Here is a 20,802-nt window from a genome sequence, read left to right as displayed (position 1 = left end):
CAGCAAGTTTGAGCTTCAGCAAGAACCAATGAGGTTCATTCTCGTGTTACGCAGCACGTTTGAGCTTCAGCAAGAACCAATGAGGTTCATTCTCGTGTTACGCAGCACGTTTGAGCTTCAGCAAGAACCAATGAGGTTCATTCTCGTGTTACGCAGCACGTTTGAGCTTCAGCAAGAACCAATGAGGTTCATTCTCGTGTTACGCAGCACGTTTGAGCTTCAGCAAGAACCAATGAGGTTCATTCTCGTGTTACGCAGCACGTTTGAGCTTCAGCAAGAACCAATGAGGTTCATTCTCGTGTTACGCAGCACGTTTGAGCTTCAGCAAGAACCAACGAGGTTCATTCTCTTGTTGCGCAGCACGTTTGAGCTTCTGCAAGAACCAACGAGGTTCATTTTCGTGTTACGCAGCACGTTTGAGCTTCAGCAAGAACCAATGAGGTTCATTCTCGTGTTACGCAGCAGGTTTGAGCTTCAGCAAGAACCAAAGAGATTCATTATCGTGTTACGCAGCACGTTTGAGCTTCAGCAAGAACCAAAGAGGTTCATTCTCGTGTTACGCAGCACGTTTGAGCTTTAGCAAGAACCAATGAGGTTCATTCTCGTGTTACGCAGCACGTTTGAGCTTCAGCAAGAACCAATGAGGTTCATTCTCGTGTTACGCAGCACGTTTGAGCTTCAGCAAGAACCAATGAGGTTCATTCTCGTGTTACGCAGCACGTTTGAGCTTCAGCAAGAACCAATGAGGTTCATTCTCGTGTTACGCAGCACGTTTGAGCTTCAGCAAGAACCAATGAGGTTCATTCTCGTGTTACGCAGCACGTTTGAGCTTCAGCAAGAACCAATGAGGTTCATTCTCGTGTTACGCAGCACGTTTGAGCTTCAGCAAGAACCAATGAGGTTCATTCTCGTGTTACGCAGCACGTTTGAGCTTCAGCAAGAACCAATGAGGTTCATTCTCGTGTTACGCAGCACGTTTGAGCTTCAGCAAGAACCAATGAGGTTCATTCTCGTGTTACGCAGCACGTTTGAGCTTCAGCAAGAACCAACGAGGTTCATTCTCGTGTTACGCAGCACGTTTGAGCTTCAGCAAGAACCAAAGAGGTTCATTCTCGTGTTACGCAGCACGTTTGAGCTTCAGCAAGAACCAATGAGGTTCATTCTCGTGTTACGCAGCATGTTTGAGCTTCTGCAAGAACCAATGAGGTTCATTTGTGTTACGCAGCACGTTTGAGCTTCAGCAAGAACCAATGATGTTCATTCTCATGTTACGCAGCACGTTTGAGCTTCAGCAAGAACCAATGAGGTTCATTCTCGTGTTACGCTGCACGTTTGAGCTTCTGCAAGAACCAATGAGATTCATTCCTGTGTTAAGCTGCACGTTTGAGCTTCTGCGAGAACCAATGATGCAATATTTTTGTACAGTATTATAGAGATTACAGGTTAAGTTGTTCTGAGACTAGGATAATCTTTGTCTGGGAATCTTCACTCTGGTCATTAAGCCCTCATTTTCCAAACCTTTATGCGTTTGTTTTCACAAACAATTAACAGTAATTGCTAAATTAAATTTCGACCTGTTTAATACTCCAACAGGGGTACAATTGTGTAGGCCGCAGCAGCCGTTGTAACATGAAGTTAAGTTACTTTGACAAGAAAGAAAGGAAATAGTAAAAGGCTCAAATTCCTGAAGGTGAATCAGCATTGAAGCAATATCTCACAGACACCCCAAGAGCAAATAATAACGTCCTGTCATTTGTCCTCCTCCACTGACCCCCTAGCACAACTTTGTGGAAATGAAAGATTTTATCATAGTTTTTCATTAGGGCTCGCCAGTCGTCTCCGCCACCAGCTGAGCCAGAAATGAATTTCGCTAACCCTGTCAGCTCAGAGCCACCCCAGCTTTTGTTCATGATAAAGACGTTATAGCACTTTGTATGGCTTTTCTCAGGGACTGAAAAAAAATTAACTCCCTCAGATAGTAGGTCAAATAGGTTCGGTCTGGTTATTTAATGGGTTTCGAGAAAAATCGTGATATGGACTGAAGTGAAGTTCTCCTGTTCTGGCTAGAACACCGTGAGCCCAGACTGATCCGGATAGGCAGATTTGTGCCGTACTCACGACAGTTTGACAGTTTCACTGATGGTCAAAGCCAGAACTAGTGTTCCTTCCTGACACAGCATGCCATGATATATCTATTCCTATCATAAATCAAGTCGAAACCTTGGGAAATCTGTAATTTATGAGGAAGAGGTGGTCCTAAATCTAAATAAATCATTAGGCACAGGAACATATCATCCGTGAAAATGATCAGGGTTCAGTCATTATCATATTTTCTAAGATGTGATGTTAAAGGTGCACTCTTATTTATGTTGCGCTGGTTGATACGGCAGTCGTCTTGGACTTCTTTAAGCATCTTGGAGATGTTGTCACAGTTATGAACATTATTCCAGTAATGTTTACAGAAGGTTCGTTCAATGTTTTCTGGTCTTTAATACTGTTTAATATAAGTTTTTTTTTTCTAAAACATTTTAGTTGGGCGTTAGTCTAACGTTTTTGAATGTTACTACTTATTTTTGGAATGTTCATCAAACATTTAAAAGTAACATTCCCATAAAGTTTGCAAAGTAATAAAATGGAATGTTCGTTTAACCAAGAAAAAAAGGTTTTAAAACATTGTTTAGAGAACATTGAGAAATTACATTTTCATAACTTCTAATGTTCTAAGAACAAATTTAAGGAAAAAAAAACACATTTAAGATGATTATTTAGATTTTTACGTCTAAAATATTGTCTCAGTTGTCTATTTCATGAGAAACATCATAGACAAAGTTGATAGTACTATGAATAATTACAGAGAACTCAAAATGCAATTCCCCTAGGTCATCACGTTATATAATGAAATTCAAGACCATTTACTGTTTGCATGGGTTTTATGAGGCTCAGTGTCACTAGGAGATCTTTGTAATAGACTCTGATGAGTGATTAGCACAGCTCCCATTACTGTGAAAACATGCATGAAAACACAGGGGAGGTTTTGACAAACTCGTCTCAGCTTTGACTCCTGTGGAGACGCACATATATCTCAACTGGTGGGGTGCCTGTTCTCTCAGGAAGTGTCTGACCTGAGCATGAAGCATTGACCTGTGTTTATACAGCCATGGTCTGAAGTGTGGAAGGTCAGCACACTGATTTTGAGCCGTCCCAGAGGTCCTGTGGTTGTGGCTGGGAAACAAACAAAAGTACTTTCCCTCTCCTTTAACCTAATAGGAAGGAGATCATGATACTTAATCACGGAAGGATGCTTCGACCATCTTCCATGTTAAAATGATTTATGTAATGTCCTCCAGAAATATCTCAAAAAGAAAACTGTAGACATACATCAGAATGAAAGCCAGCCTTTTGTCATTTAGACTGGAGTAAATGAAGCATATCACCACAGATTGGGAAACGTACCCGGTTTTCACACAGTCATTCCGGGAACAACATCTAGTAGAAGAGTCCAGAATTCACACTTGCCAAGCGCCAAATACATGTGAAAAAAAGTTACTCACCAACTGGCTGGTATAGCAGCTGCAACATAAGAAGTGGTTGAAGGAGAACTGAAAAATGTAACCAATTCAACATTTAATCCAATAATGTGACCCTTGTTGTTGTAAGTATACTGAGCGATGCAAATCAATTCAAACTGTCTAATAAAAAAAACATCTGTTGCGACTTGTGTGTCCTCTAACTTTATATTCATTGAACAATTTTCCTTCAGAAAATTCTATCAGAACTAGGATGCCTAAAGGGATTTTTCCAAAATATGTAGTCTGTTCCTCGCACCAAAACAAAAGAAATTAGAAAAATGTCTTTTGAGATGCTATATTTTTGCGATTTTTGTGAGTGTTTTTTACAAAGACTGGCTCATTTAGTATATATGATGCTGTAAGTGAATTTTTATGGACAAACTGTTTAAAATACAAATACCACTATATTTTATGTAAAAGTGTGTGTAAAATGTTGTATTTATCAAGTAGTTTAATTAAATGCAATTGAATCTGCTCACGGCATTGGAGATCCAGGTTATACTATGACGTCTGCTCTCTTCAATAAATTATACTGTAATGCAAAGATGTAATAATATATAATTTAAAATGTAAGTAAAATGGTTGCATTTTTTATATCTTAAAAATGAACACTAACCAGAAATGTAAAAATAAAGAAAAAAAAATAGTTTTGATTTGTAATTGAAAAAAGTTGTATTATAGTAATTTTCTTAAAGGGGTCATGACATGGATTTTTTATTATTTATATATCTTCCTTGAGATTCACTTTAAATGTTAATGAAGTTTTTTTTTTCTTTTTGCACAAACATACAAATATATATAAGTGGAAAAACGTCTCGGTTACATATGTAACCCTCGTTCCCTGAGTAGGGAACGGAGACGTTACGTCGGATGACGACGAATGGGGGTTTCGCCTAGAAAGCCAATCATCTTCGTGTATTATAAAACGAGCCAATGGCGATGAAATGCCATGGGTCTGCGGAATTTGCATAGCGTAACTCCGCCCCACCTCGTGGGTATAAAAGGAGGACGCTCGGCAACATGCAGATATGTCTTCGCTGAGGAGCCGAGACTGAACTCAGGCGTCTACCCAGCGGTACAGCGGAAGTGGCAGGGAGACGTAACGTCTCCGTTCCCTACTCAGGGAACGAGGGTTACATATGTAACCGAGACGTTCCCTTTCGTAGTCACTCCGAGTTACGTCGGATGACGACGAATGGGGGTCCCCGTGAAATCACGCCACCTTCACAGCTGTCTTCCAGTGGCCTGCGAAAGTCTGATCCCCCTGTCGTGATACTGGCACAGACGAAGGAGTCCTACTTAACACAGGAATACCAAGGTACACTGGGAAGCATATCTCAGAGGAGATATGCCGCAGCATGCCTACCCGTAGGGAGGACTTAAGATACACATATGGCCGGAGGGCTACATATGGAGGAACACTGGAGTGACCAGCCCGAGGGGTGGCAACTTTCAACTCCAGGAGGGCAAGATGGCTTGCCAAGGGAAAGACACATGCTCAAGGAGGCTTACAGTGGAAATACACATGTGGGGGTTACTCAGGGAGGAACCATGCACACGGAGGCACCTAGCCGACGCCCAGGCAATAGACACTGGCGCCAGCATCAACAGTGCTGGAGGAACTCAGGGCTTCAGAGAGGAAGGCTCACCTGAGGAATAATCGCACGTATCCAGTCCGTGGAGTGGAAAGGCGAGCAAGCGAAGACACCTGAGCGGGTCCAGTACTAGCTGACTGAAGCGAGTACACGAGAGGACACAGGCTCCACTCGGAGATTATAGAATCTGGCGAATGTGTTGGGTGTCGCCCAGCCTGCAGCTCTACAAATGTCTGCCAGCGAGGCGCCATGCGCTAGAGCCCAAGAGGAAGCCACACTCCGGGTGGAGTGGGCTGTCACACCAAGGGGGCACGGTCGGCCTTGCTGTTGGTAAGCCAAAGCAATGGCGTCCACTATCCAGTGAGACAACCTCTGCTTTGAGAGAGCCTTTCCCTTCAGTCTCCCACCATAACAGACAAAGAGCTGGTCTGAGGTCCTGAAACACTGCGTTCTGTCTACGTAAGTGCGGAGAGCGCGTACTGGACAGAGCAGTGCCAAGGCTGGGTCTGCCTCCTCCCGGGGCAGCGCTTGCAGGTTCACCACCTGGTCCCGGAAGGGAGTGGTGGGAACCTTGGGCACATATCCAGGCCGGGGTCTCAGGATCACGTGAGAGTGACCGGGCCCGAATTCCAGGCACGCTTCGTCAACGGAGAATGCGTGCAGGTCCCCTACCCTCTTGATGGAGGCCAATGCAACCAGGAGCGCTGTCTTCATAGACAGGAACTTAAGCTCCACTGATTGCAGAGGCTCAAAGGGAGCCCTCTGCAGGGCATTTAAGACCACTGAGAGGTCCCAAGAGGGAACGAGAGGAGGACGAGGAGGATTTAGTCTCCTCGCTCCTCTCAGGAACCTGACGATCAGGTCGTGCTTCCCCAGAGACTTACCTTGAACTGCTTCGTGATATGCGGCGATAGCGGCCACATACACCTTCAGGGTGGAGGGAGACAGCCTTTGCTCCAACCCCTCTTGCAGGAAGGAAAGCACGACAGAGATCGAGCATTTCCTGGGGTCTTTTCGACGAGAAGAGCACCAGTTGACGAAGAGGTTCCACTTCAACGCATAGACATGTCTCGTGGACGATGCTCTAGCGGAAGTGATGGTAGCCGCCACCGCTGGTGGCAGGGTACTCAAACCTGCCTCGTCCCGTCCAGGAGCCACACGTGGAGCCTCCAGAGATCGGGTTGAGGGTGCCAAAGGGTGCCCCGTCTCTGAGAAAGGAGATCCTTCCTCAGAGGAATTGGCCAAGGAGGTGCTGTCGCGAGGAGCACCAGTTCGGAGAACCAGGTCCGGGTGGGCCAATACGGCGCAACCAGAATGAGCTGCTCCTCGTCCTCCTTGATCTTGCACAAGGTCTGTGCGAGAAGGCTCACTGGGGAAACGCATACTTGCGTAGGCCCCGCGGCCAGCTGTGCGCCAGTGCATCCGTGCCGAGAGAGCCCTCGGTCAGGGAATAGAACAGGGCGCAATGGGTCGAGTCGTGAGAGGCAAACAGATCTATCTGTGCGTCCCCGAACTGGTCCCAAATCAGCTGAACCGACTGGGGATGGAGTCTCCATTCGCCGGAGATGGGCCGAAACCGTGACAGCTCGTCGGCTGCAAAGTTCCGATCTCCCGGAATGTAGATAGCACGAAGGGACCTCAGGTGCTTCTGACTCCATAAGAGGAGGTGGCGTGCGAGTTGCGACATACGGCGGGAGCGTAGACCACCCTGACGGTTGATGTACGCTACAGTCGCGGTATTGTCTGAACGGACTAGTACGTGTTGACCCCTGAGCAACGTGAGGAAACGGTGCAGGGCAAGGCGTACTGCCAGCAACTCGAGGCAATTGACGTGCAAAAGGCGCTGGGGTCCTGTCCAGGAGCCCGCGGCAGCATTTCCGTTGCACATGGCGCCCCAACCCGTGGAAGAGGCATCTGTGGAGACAACAACATGCCTGGAAACTCGTTCTAGGGGAACTCCGGCCCGTAGAAAGCTGAGGTTCCTCCACGGAGTGAAGGACTGACGGCAGGTCGGAGTCACTGGGACTCGGAACGTGCCGTGATGCCATGCCCACCCCGGGACTCGATCGCGAAGCCACAGCTGAAGCGGTCTCATATGAAGCAATCCGAGCGGCGTTGCTGCGGCTGCGGATGCCATATGCCCCAGGAGCCTCTGAAACAATTTCAGTGGGACCGCACTCTTGCCATCGAACTGTCGAAGGCAAGTCAGCAGCGAGTGTGCGCGCTCGCTCGTAAGCTGCGCGGACATGGCGACCGAGTCGATCTCCATACCGAGAAAAGAGATCCTCTGCACGGGGCAGAGTTTGCTCTTCTCCCAGTTGACCCGAAGGCCCAGACGGGCTAGGTGCCGAAGCACAAGATCCCTGTGTTCGCAAACCTGGTCTCGAGAGTGAGCTAGGATCAGCCAGTCGTCGAGATAGTTCAGGATGCGAACCCCGTGTTCCCGAAGGGGAACAAGGGCAGCCTCGACGATCTTCGTGAAGACGCGAGGAGACAGGGCTAGCCCGAAGGGGAGAACCGCGTACTGGTATGCCTGCCCCTCGAAAGCAAACCGTAGGAACGGTCTGTGTCGAGGTAAGATGGAGACATGAAAGTAGGCGTCCTTCAGGTCTATGGCTGCAAACCAATCCCGTGGCCGCACACATTCGAAAATGCATTTGGCCGTGAGCATCTTGAACGGCAGCCTGTGAAGGGAGCGGTTCAAGACGCGCAGATCCAGGATCGGCCGTAACCCACCGGATTTCTTGGGGACAATGAAGTACGGGCTGTAAAACCCTGACCTCATCTCGGCTGGAGGGACAGTCTCGATTGCACCCTTCGCCAGCAGGGTAGCAACCTCCGCTCTCATGATAGGGGCATTGCCACCGACCATAGTGAAGCGAACTCCCCTGAAGCGGGGAGGAGACCGTGCGAACTGAATCGCATAGCCGAGCCTGATAGTTCTGGCGACCCAGCGAGAAAGGCTGGGAAGCTCCAACCAAGCTGTCAGATACTGAACCAGCGGGGTCATACGAACCACAGGCGTCCCCCCGGAGGGGCAGCGAAGCGGAGTGACCAGCCCAGGCGAGGGTGGCAAAGCGGCCCGGAGCGGGGGCGCGGTCATGCTCCGCGTCCTGACAGAGGAGACCAGGGAAGGACCAGCGTTCCACGGGGGTCTGCTCTGCCAGGGGTCTGGCGATAGAGGGGGACGAGAGTGGTGAGGTCCGGAGACGGCACACACTGTCGCCCGCACCCTCCGGGACAGAGGGGGACGGGAGTGGCGAGGCCCGGAGGCGGCACACACTGCGGTCCGAGAACTCTGTGACAGAGGGGGATGAGAGCGGCGAGGCCCGGGGGCGTCGCGCACTGTCAACCGGCTCTGTGTGCTCAGTGATGGGTGTATTGATTCTTTCTTTGACCATAATAGGGTACTGCCCACCCGTGGATTCAAAAGATTCTCCCCCGGCCCTCCGCCGGGGGAAGGAGGGGGCCTGCAACCACCTCCTGGGAAAAAACCGACACCATCACTGAGCAGCCCGTCTCAGGAGCGCCGCTTAGCCTGGCGTTTAGCGGGGCGCGGGGCTGGAGAGGGCTGTGGCGCCTTCCTGCGGCCTCCTCCACGACGCGGCCCGGGTGAAGGCTGCTGCTGGGGCCGTGCGGGAGGGGAGGGAGCCACAGGAGGGCGCCCTCGGCGGCGAGCAGTCTGAGGTGTCTGTACCGACGGCTGGGTGGAGGCAGCAGCAGGCCGTCGGGGCAGAATATGTTTAATCGCCTCAGACTGCTTCTGTGCGGTTGAGAACTGCTGGGCAAAGTCCTCAACCGCTCCGCCGAAGAGGCCGGCCTGGGATATGGGGGCGTCGAGCAGACGGGTACGCTCGGCGTCCCGCATATCAGCCAGGTTCAGCCATAGGTGACGCTCCTGGACCACAGAGGTGGCCATCACCTGACCCAGGAAGCGTGAGGCCACTTTCGTCGCTCGGAGAGCGAGGTCAGTGGCGGCACGCAGCTCATTGAAGAGCCCTGGGTCAGTCCCCGCCTCGTGCATATCTCTGAGCAGCTGGGCCTGGTAGACCTGCAAGGTGCTCATCGCATGCAGAGCGGCAGCCGCCTGTCCTGCAGCTCTGTGAGACCTCGCCACTAAGGTGGACGAGAATCTACAGGCCTTGGACGGGTGCTTAGGATTACCACGAGATGAAGCACTCTGAGGACATAGTTGCATGGCAACAGAGCGTTCAACCGGGGGAATCCCAGTGTACCCATGGGCGGCTGCCCCATCGAGGGGAGGAAAAGCGGAGAAAGCTGACGAACGTACACGGGAGGTCAAGGGAGCCTTCCATGATTTCGTCAACTCCTCATGCACCTCCGGGAAGAATGGCTTTGGGGTTGGCTGTGGCCGTGAGGCGGCAGCCGCACCCAAAAACCAATCATCCAACCGCGAGCGCTCAGGGCAGGGCGGAGGGTTCCACTCAAGCCCGATGCTCGCGGCGGCCCGGGAGAGCATGGCCGTCATCTCGGGATCTGATACGGGCAACGCTGGAGCTCCAGAAGGAGGCAACGCAGCCGCATCGTCACTTCCCGATGACTCTTGCCCGCCTTGTGATGCCGCGATCGACATCGAGTCTTCCTCTGGAGCGCCGAATGAAACACGCGGGGCATCGAAGGATGAACCCGGTAGAATCACCGCGGCACTCGCGGGTTGCAACACTGTAGAGGGGGGCGTGGTCCGAGGACGCATCGTCGGATTGTCCCACACCGTAACCCTCAGATCACCCTGTCCACCAGCCGAAGTACAGCCTCTCGTGGAGGATGTAGATCGGGGTGTGGATGAGGGGACTCTCTCCCGAATGAGATCATTGAGTCTAGTCCTCAGTGTTGCGATGGCCATGTTCCCACAGAAGGAACATGAGTCATCCACAAGCGCTGCTTTAGCGTGCTCTAAGCCCAAACACGCAAAGCAGCGATTGTGCCCATCAAAGGAAGACAGGAAACGACCGCACCCAGAAGAACACGGGCGAGACATCTTTAAAAAGACGTGCCACGTGCAGCTCTTTTAGAGAAAAAACTCAGCGATGCTGAGGCGACCAGGGAGAAACACACAGACTGGCAGATCACTGCTCAGATCGCAGGCAATGTGAACTCGCTGGGTACCGCCGTCACACCAACACCGGAGAGTTCGCTCGTCACAGAAGATGAAGTCAGGATTGGCTTGTGGAGTGAAGAGAAGCTCTTGGCTCCGAAGCGAAAACATATCTGCATGTTGCCGAGCGTCCTCCTTTTATACCCACGAGGTGGGGCGGAGTTACGCTATGCAAATTCCGCAGACCCATGGCATTTCATCGCCATTGGCTCGTTTTATAATACACGAAGATGATTGGCTTTCTAGGCGAAACCCCCATTCGTCGTCATCCGACGTAACTCGGAGTGACTACGAAAGGGATTATTTTAACAACGTCCACTCGCTATTGCAGTGAGTAAGTGTTTGGAAAACATTTTCAATATAAAACCGTAGTTTAAAGACAAAGTTCTGTAAACTACAGTTTATTTGTGACTGTCCATTACACTGTGCCTCGATTACAAAACAAAATAATCTGTACAGACTTTGGAAGATTCCCAGTGGATGTTTTATTTTAATGACGTCTCGGTTCACAGGATTATATGTTTGTTCAGATTATTTTGTTTTGTAATCGAGGCACAGTGGAATGGACAGTCACAAATAAACCGTAGTTTACAGACAAAGCATTATGAAATCGTTACAGTTTGTGGAACAGCTGCTGTCAGATCCAATACAGTCGCGGCTTCATCTATCAACAAAGGTTTATTTGTGACTGTCCATTACACTGTGCCTCGATTACAAAACAAAATGCTCTGAAGAAACATATAATCCTGGGATCCGAGAGGTCATTAAAATAAACCATGCACTGGGATTCTTCTGAAGTCTGTACAGAGACACAAACCAGTTGTTTCAACTGGAATGTATTTTCCCGTGCGACATCACAAATACTCCTATATCCAAACAAGCCATTTTTTGGGGCTTGATTAAATGAATGCTTTGTTTATAATGAGGAGGATGTAAGCTCTCAAACTTGCAAATTGTTTTAATGGTACAAAGTCCTCTAATATGTCAAAAGATCAAGCAAATTTGATTTTTTCATGTCATGACCCCTTTAACGTAATGCATTACGGCAATGAGAGTTCATTGAGTATTTCCACTGACTATAGTGGAACTACAATTGAAATTTAGTTTGATAAAATTTTAAATAAGTTTGGAAATGAGACTTCGGAAGGAAATGTTATTTATCATAAAAACAATTTCACAATGAAAAACAAAAAAGCATCCTAAACGCTTGTGGAGGTTGTGTCCCATTGCAAGAGGTCAGTGAAGAGGTCATTGGCTAGAATTTGAAATGTTGGTTCTTTCCCCACAGGCCTGAGGACAGGTCAACTCTCTCCAGTGAAAGGTCATGTCAGGACAATAATGCCTTGGTCAGTGAGGGGACACATTTCTATGGACAGTTCAAAACAAAATGAACAAATCTGAAAGATATTCTAGTTTATGAAACCTTTAAGACATTCAGCAATATTTCTTTTCTCTAAAACTGCTTTGAAGCAATGCACTAGGGTTTACAGGTATAAAGAAAATTTACTTGACTATATACTATACTTTCAGAAACATTTTATTTTATAATCATTGTAGTGGCTTTTAGACTTAAGTTTATTTGAATTCTTCTTTTATGCATTTTATTCAGTACCAATGGATTGAATTGGACTCACTAACATTATGGCCAAAAGTGATGTCCGACTTAGGAAAATCGACATTTTCATCCATTATTCAAATATGAATGAAAATGTATTCAAGATTTTGTAAGTATATTGCAGATGTGCTTGGAGTCAATTGGTTTTATGTTACGAACACATGCAAAAACAAGAGAGAACCAACAAAATATTAATAACTGATTATGTTGTAGTCAACGTATGCTTTTTCCTGTGATCTTTTTGCTTTTCTTTGCATTTTCTTTGTTTGCATTGTAAAATAAAACCTGAAGCTGTAGTTTACATTTTTATGCCAAACAATTCTGTCAGATCAATACCTTAACCAAGTTCGAGTTTTGTTCTTCCCTCCTATTTAACATATTTTCCTCATATTTTGCTGGTTTAACTGAACTTGTAGTTTCATTAAAATCAAATACTCTCTCTGGACATCACTGTTGATCTGTATGTGGATATATGTATGCTCATGCATAAGCATATCGTACAAAGAAACTATTGTCATCCAGCATATCCACTCGATATAGAGGTGTTTACGTGAGTCACATATATTCAGGTGGTAAGTTCTTTACCTTGGCATTGAGACGGTGATCCCAAACCATGGAGGGCATTCATGCCGTAGGGCCCTATGAAATATAATTTCCATCTTTACTTTAAAATAAGTCATTTATTTTCTATTTTGTCTTGCTATATAGATCGCTCAGAAATATGTTACCAGGGAAAAGCTGTGTCTTGGTTTCATAGAGACAGCTTTATTTATTCACTGCATGGAAGCTCTGTCCCAAATCGGAAAGCTGTCAGCACTCTGGGTTTCCCAAAAACGTAATCTCTTGTGGAAATGTCAGAGTTAACTCCGTTTCACAGAAAACAGACGCTTCTGCATTGTGCCTTTCAGACTTCCCATTCATACTCGCGAGAACGCGTCAACTGAGGTGGTCATTGTTCGTGTCTGGCTTCCTCAAAGTTCCTCGTCTTCTTTAACTCACAAGCTTTCCTCCCACGCCTGCGACTCCGCCACAACCTTACGCAGGTCTTTGCAAGATCTCGGGCCGACAACGGGAGCTGTGATTTTAGCGCCACATCTGTTTTTTAAGCCAAGCTAAACTAATTGAACAGCTTCAATTTGCAGTTTGGACCACTGTTTGCTGAACATCATGTCCTTGCACAGTATTCAGCAAATCTGAAGCGAGTCCCTGTACGTTTTGGTCTGCCCTCACACAGCGGGTGGATGCAGAAAAGACTGGCGACGAAGCAAATTACCACTCCGTGTTTACGCAACAAAGCGTCTGCCCTGCAGAATATCTTGCCCTGATGCAAAAAGTCAAAAGCCCATGTCTGGAAATCTGAAGTACGGTGCAAAGCCCTTTCCTCTCGCCAACAAAAACAACAATTACAAGCGACTCAGACGGCCCATCTATGAAATAGGGCCTTGTTGCTGTGAAAAGCTAGCAATTAGGGAGCATTGTTCAGCAAAGGAAAGCAGCTTTTATTATTTTCTTGGTCAGCTCGCCATGCCCCAAAGGTTTGAATTGACTTTGAATACAACTTCTTATTGATATCCACTGATGCTATATCGAGGTCAAAAGCAGGATAGGAGCGTTAATTTCACCGCTCTGTTGGATTCCATCCCCATCCCCCGACATCTGGCTTTGCCTGGGAAGCTGGAAAACGTCTTTGATATTCTCATGACAGTCAGGACGACATATGGAAAACATTGTAATACCTTAATCTGCAATGCTTCTAAAAAGAAAGAGAGGGTCTGGCAGATAGATGCTTGGCTTTCTAATTTGTAGTTTTCAGAGGTTCTCCTGGGTACCCAGACGGCCTGCAAGACTCTACGATATACATCACACACTCATTTTACACACCTGCCAATAGCCAGTCGGAGCTCCTGCAGGGAATACGCTGCCCATTGATTTAAAGTGGTAGATCAGACCGAAATCTAAATTCTGTTATTAACACACCTTCATGTTGTTTCCAAACTTTTCTTTTTTTCCCCTTGGAACACAAAAGGTGAATTTTAGAAGAATGTCCTTGCCATGTCCTAAAATATCCATACTACTTGTGCTCTATATTCTAAATCTTCTAAAGCCATCCGGTAACTTAATTATTTGTGGCTGTTATTGTTTTTTTGTCAATTGCTGCTCGACAACACAGTCATTTAGCATCTAACATAGGTTGTTTTGTTGTCCTCCTGGGCGTATGTGTACTGTACAGCAGGTCAATGTTTTGGTTAATTTAATTTTAAAACATGCATTGCAAACACAAAGTGATCTAAGTTAACTCCATTTCCCAACCCAGGCTCATTGGGAAAACGTGTATGTGATGACATTTCTGCACAATGATATTATGTTGCTTAATGCATGTTTTACAACATTTTCAAAGTGTAATGTACAGTCAGTGGTGCTAAAAGCTTGTTCAGTTTTATTCAAAACATATAAACGTGCAATTTTTTACTATGTTGGTTGTTGTATGTAACAGGGACAGGTCAGAAGCGGTGAGTGACACTAAAAGGTTAATGCTGCTCTGTCACACTTAAAAATATTGCCCAAACTCACAGGGAAAGTTATGAATAAACATTCTTCCATTAACATTAACAGAATGTTCATTCAAAAAATTATCTGGTCTTTAATAATGTTCTCAAAACATAAGCACAAAAACATTATCTGGTTGCACGTTATTTTACAGTAGGCTACATGCACTTATGTGTACTTACAGTGTACTTAACTAAGAAATGATTAGGTAATTATAGGTAACTTCATGGGTTAAGGTTGGGTTTAGGGATAGGTTCAGGGTTAGTAGTTATTGCAATTACTATAATAAGTACATAGTATGTAGCCTACATGGGGAACAGGACTGTAAAATAAAGTGCTACTCATTATACATTGTTCATAGAACTTTTTTCTGAAATGTTTTCAAACAATGTTTTCATAACTTCTTGGAACATTTTTAGGTGGAGTTTTGCCTACACTAAACTTAACCAATGGTGTTAAATGTGAGATTAAAACAAATTTGCTGAAGCAACGATCCCATTTTAGTTTGATTCTACAAGTCTTTGAGCTCTTTTATCGTAACTTGCGTTTCAGGGCTTTACCAGGTGAGCTAGAGAGCAAGTTTGCCATGTTAGAAAAGCCATAGAAATGGAGCTGGTTCTGTGATCCATAAAATGGATTAGTTTACAATTCATGCTCTATGGTAAACGTGTAACACAGTATTGTGCAAGAAACTATACGAAAATAAATCTTTTTTTTAATCGTTAATCTGACTTTGCAATCATAATTGTGTAAAAAGGTGTCTTTTTTAAGGCCTCTATGTTAGAGTGTAATTATAAATTTAATTACTTACCGGTAATAGTGATTAACAACACATACCCACTATTGGGTTATGGTTTGGGTCAGTTGCATGTAATTATGCATCATTTACTGCCATTACTAGTATGTACATGTAATTATACGTACATGTTTTATTTCTATGAAGATATTCATTATTGTCAAAAACACAGAAATGTATTCAGCACTAATAACAGCTTTGACCAACTTGTCAATGTTGTGTGAATGAAATTAAGACATTAATAGTTAATGACATAACTAGTTTAACATGACTAAATATGCCACATCGGTAATGGAGGGCCACTATCCTGCAAGTTTATCTCCAATCCTAATCAAACACCTGAAGAGATAATCAATGTCTTCAGGATCACTGGAAAACATATAGCACTCAGAAAACACCTGGCAAATATCGGAACACATATTGATGAAATATCCAACACAAAACTACAAAGACTACAAAAAAGTGACCTCAGGCAAAAAGTGTGTTAACAGAGTATGTAAGTTAAGCAACATATTCAGAGTTCTTAGTTTGCCATTGCAAAAACTGAAGAACTCTAATTGTACTCAAGTATTCAATGTAATGGTGGTAGTACTAATAAAAGCTACAACAGTGAAAGTGTAAAAGACAATGGACTGAGACCCGGTCACAACTCCAGTGAAGATCCCAAATGTGATCTGAGCCCAGTTTGGTTATTTTAAGGAGGACTTCAGCTCATGTTTCATAAACTGAGGTAGTCGTATCAGCAGCTGGAAAGAGTTCATTGGAGTTTAGTAGTAGGTCTATGTCTAATCCTTTGCTTTGCAACATCTTCTGGGTGTTTGGTTAAGCGCTCCAACAAAAGCGCAGACGTGCAAAACTGGCCCAAAACGCATCATTAATTCTCATATGGAGGCCAGACACTTGTGGTCCACTGTAAAAAATGCCTTTATTTCCACACCCCGTTGAAAATCCACAATTACTCTGATTATGAACATTGTGCAATCCAACCTGCCGCGGTGCAAGTTCACGGAGACAGTAGACGCATTTACAGGTGATTATTTTTTCATATGTATGAGCTGTATTTATTCAGGACCACTGAAGACTGAGGCATTGTACTCGAGGTTAAACCATAGTGCCTCTGCGTGATTAACATTGAATTATTATTTCGCCTTGGGTTCAAACGGATCTCCCGTTTGCCAAAACCAAGTATCTTTCACATTAGCAACCCTGGTTTTGGAAAAGGGCGTGCTGTCCCACCAGAGGTCATTTACGATTGTTATTTCCCATTTTGTGCTCACATTCGACCCTGAAAGAACACATTTATTACATTAAAATAAATCTCCTCATTCACCCTCATGTTTTCTTTAATATGTGATTAATACCCAGGGTAGAATTACCATAGCATCATATCCTGGTTCAAGTAATGCCTGGTTAAATGGGACTTCCAAGAAAAATGCAGTCCAATACAAGGTACAGGTGCTCTATATAATGTACCAGATGTTCTATATATGCCAATCTCCAGGAAGCTCAGTAACACGCAAATACCTTGAGATAATGGACACTATTGTTCTCATGTTTTACAGCCCTAGATGGTAGGGTAGGTTGGTTTTAACTGGCCTTCTTCATTTGTGTTTGGCAGATGGGGGTTTCTGTGGTCGACTCCTCGGTTGCCGGCCTCGGAGGATGCCCGTATGCCAAGGGAGCGTCTGGCAATGTTTCTACAGAGGATGTTTTATATATGCTACATGGTCTTGGAATTGAAACCGTAAGTCTTTACCGTATCAAGAATGTTACGTTAATAAACAACAGAACATTTAGACACTTGAAGTGTACTGTCGCCAATATTCAACCTGCTTTATATTGTTACAATGTAGGTAGTATATGTAGGTAGTATATGTTCCATATTTATATGTAGCAGAGGTGTCAAGTCCAGGTTCAGAAAGTAAAATTCCTCCTCAGTATTTTGTTCCAATCACCTGGATTTGCTGATTTGCACAGTTTTTCAGCCAGGAGATAGAACTAATTAGTGAAATCAGCTGACTGAGTTAATGGGTGGAATAAACATATGTCAGGACTTTTACTTTCTGACCCCTGGAATTGACACCTCTGATATGAAGTATATGTTCTAGTATATGGTCCATATGTATATGTAGTATATGTTCTGGGCTGATAACTCCATGTCTTTCATGAAAATTGCAGATCACAAAATCATGTATCCCAGCAAAAGAAGAGCTGGATCAGCAGAGGGTTATTAACAGAACAGTTATTATAACAGTAGGTTTATCATTGAAGATTGTATTGTACTTTGTCTACTCCTTAAACAGCATTATGGCAAAAAAATAAAAAATTATTATGGCAACAGCTTTCTACCTGTACGTGATGCGTTTTGATTGGTGGAACTGACGGAAAGTTAATTGTGACTTTATATCTCTCAATTCTAACTTTTTTTTTCTCGGAATTGAGGTGACAGAAACTCGCAATTGCGAGTTATAATGTAAGAATGGTGAGATATAAAGTTGCAATTATCATTTAAATTGTTTTATTCTGAGGTTTTTCAGATTTCCCGTCGGGGCTTTCTCTCTATATTTAGGATTCTTTGCAGCCTTTATCCGCTGCCTACAACATTATGCATTATGGGTATTAATGTTTTTCTACCTATTTGGCAAAAGCGAAGACAACAGACATTTTTCTCTGTTTTCTCTAGACAGATAGTTTTATTGAAAGCCCATTTTGCCAGCGTTGAAGTATTTGCCCAAAAAATGTCTGAATGTCATTAGATGCAGAATAACCAAACAACTGGCATCAATCAAATGCTGGCATCAAACTGGAATCAAACAAATGGTTTCCACAAGCTTTTTTCAATTTCACTTTTGTGAGCTATTTTTGTAATGGTGATTTTCTTTGTAGATGTATGAGTAATGCGGATGCATGAAGTTAGTGGATGTGTGCAAGCAGAGAAACCACAGGTGGAGTTCAGCATGTTAATTAAGTTCTATACATTTCTACAATTAGAAAGTGTCCTGATACTTTTTGGCATAATTTTGGGCAGCATTTCTATTGTATAATTGAGAGATTTTGCTTTTTAAAATAAATAACACTTGGTCTGATGTTTTGTACCATCATGCAAAGACATGCACACATTTCTACGTTTGGCTTTTGTATCCACATAGTTTCTGAGACCACACTATATGTTTATACATACACTTCGAATACACTCCCAGTTTTTCCATTACTCAGTTTTCCCTGTTGTCTCAAGAACATTTAAACAAAATCTGGAAAATTTCTTTTTGTCATAGAATATACGCATGGGTGTGAGAGGGTGTCTGGAGGGCATTATTTGGTAAAATTGTGTATAACAGTCCTGATATACCTGATATTCTGGTGGCAGTAATTATGTTCTACAGTTTCTCACACATGTTTTATCCACACCCTTTAACTGCCTCCTCTTTTTAATCCTCTCTCAGAGAACGTCTCAGCGACACCTAACCTCTTCCCGTTTCTTTTGCTGTAGCGCCCCCTGGTGTCTACACCAGCTCAGTTGAGGCTGTTTGTGTTTCTGATGCAGGGGGTGGACCTGCTGAAGGTGATGGAAGCAGGAGATTTCATCTGCCGAGCCTTAAAGCGATCGAGTAACTCAAAGGTCAGCCAAGCTGCTATAAACATCTAGCCTTTCATTCTAAGGAACAACATACATACAGTGAAGTCCAAATGTCTAAGACCATACTAAACAACAACAACAACAACAACAACAAACATTTTGAAAAAATAAAATAAGAAATTATGTGAATTGAAGAACAAATCTTTGAGATTCTGCTCTATTTCTGCCATTGAATACGAGGGGGAGTATCCCAGTAAACAGGGAACATTTCTCAGAAATCTGGCTAATGTTGTTCTGGCAAGGTTTTCTCAACGTTATGAACAAACTTCCTTCCAAATGTTAATAGCATGTTCATCCAAAGTTATCTGCTCTTTAATAATGTAACAAATCATGATTTATACATGGCTTGTAGAGTGTTTTTATTTTTATTTTTATTTTTTATAATTTAGTTGGACTTTTGTTTAGTTGGACTTTTACCGTTTTTTATATGTTAATACTACGTGTTTTAGAATGTTTAGAGAAAATTCAAAAGTAACTTTCCATTAAAGTTTTTAATAAAATGGAATTCTCCCTCAGTGTTCGTATAACCAAAAAAAAAAAAGTTTTAAACATTTAAAAAATACATTTTTAACATTGAGAAACTAATGATTTCATAGCTTAATGGGAATATTAGCAAAACATAGAATATATATTTTTTTTCATTTTAAGAGCTGCTGATGTAGTCAAGTGAATAATATCTACTGTGTGTGTGTGTGTGTGTGTGTGTGTGTGTGTGTGTGTGTGTGTGTGTGCGTGCGTGCGTGCGTGCGTGCGTGCGTGCGTGCGTGCGTGCGTGCGTTCGTGCGTGCGTGTGTGTGTGTGTATGTGTGTGTGTGTGTGTGCATTTACACTAAAAAATGAGCCAATGCCTTTTCTGTCAAAAATAAAATAGATAGCTAAGATAATATCCCCCATTTATACATGATGTGAGGCTCATTTAATACCCCCGTGAGAGTAAATGATGAGTAATTTTTCATGAATCATATCCTGCTCAATACAGTTACAATTATGCAGAGAGAGAGTGTGTATATTGATCACCGCAGGTGACATTAAAGCAGGAGTTTGCTTATTATCTTTCCCATCATGTACCGTCATGTTCACATTATTAGCAAAGAATCTACAGCAATATGATAAGACATAAGTATTAAATCTGATAATAAAACTATAATAATGAATTCTTCCACCAAGTAATTTAGCCTGCATATGCTGCTTTAAATCACATTAATGTACGGTAGTATGTGCAGCCATATCAGCACTTCAAAATACACTGCAAGTTGGAACTATAAAAGTCACTTTATAAATATGTAGTGCAAATCATTTGAGCGTTAACAATGTCTGATTTAATATCTATGTCAATCTTCCTTAATGTTGTCTTTGTACTAAATTGCTTATTTGTGTCTTTGTACTAACATATCTTTACCAGTATAACCTGCCTTACGTTATACGTTTGAAAGCCATCGTTTCTTGTTAGTAAAGGCTGCATGTATATATGTTAAGTAATTTGGTGAATAAAAACAATGTTTAAGACATTCATGAGCCTATTTTGACTGACAGCTTGCATCTCTATATTTCTGTAGATCTAGATTAAATACAGGTGGGATGTACTCTGAGCAAACATGCTCGACTTGATTTCTCGCGGTCTATAATTTACCCTTCTCTTCTTTCCATGTGTATCCAGGGCTCTAATTGTTTTGGGTGAGTGTTAAACCAGCACTCTGTTTGCCTGTATATTGCTTATATTTGAGAAGGTAATAGATATTCAGCCTTTTCACTCTCAGCTGTATACAAGCGAAAGCAAACATATGGACACAGCTGTTTATTACAGCACACTGCCATTACTTGATTTAACAAGTGAAGGCAGGGCCAACCCTATTATTGACATAGCAAATTGATCTGTAAATTTCTTCTTTTTTTTTGTTTCACACCTGTCCTCTTCTTAATTTTCTGC

The 20,802-nt window shown here is 43.8% G+C and overlaps 1 protein-coding gene across 1 annotated transcript in view; it reads left to right on the top strand.

Moving 5' to 3' along the window:
• Positions 1-20,385, top strand: part of hmgcll1 (3-hydroxymethyl-3-methylglutaryl-CoA lyase like 1) — a 41,620-nt gene extending 21,235 nt beyond the window's left edge. The window contains exons 8-9 of the mRNA XM_077230330.1: positions 16,857-16,982; positions 18,783-20,385. Coding sequence (XP_077086445.1) covers positions 16,857-16,982; positions 18,783-18,884 — 228 coding nt within the window. The 3' untranslated portion in view covers positions 18,885-20,385. The remainder of the gene's footprint in view (positions 1-16,856; positions 16,983-18,782) is intronic.
• The last annotated feature ends 417 nt before the right edge of the window (positions 20,386-20,802 follow it).

The sequence above is a fragment of the Siphateles boraxobius genome, unplaced genomic scaffold, assembly GCF_051911475.1.
Source record: "Siphateles boraxobius isolate OS27281-9 unplaced genomic scaffold, OSU_SipBor_1 142, whole genome shotgun sequence".
In the NCBI taxonomy this organism is placed as follows: domain Eukaryota; kingdom Metazoa; phylum Chordata; class Actinopteri; order Cypriniformes; family Leuciscidae; genus Siphateles; species Siphateles boraxobius.
The sequence above is the reverse complement of the archived record's forward strand: the minus strand, read 5'-3'. Positions and strand labels throughout refer to the sequence as shown.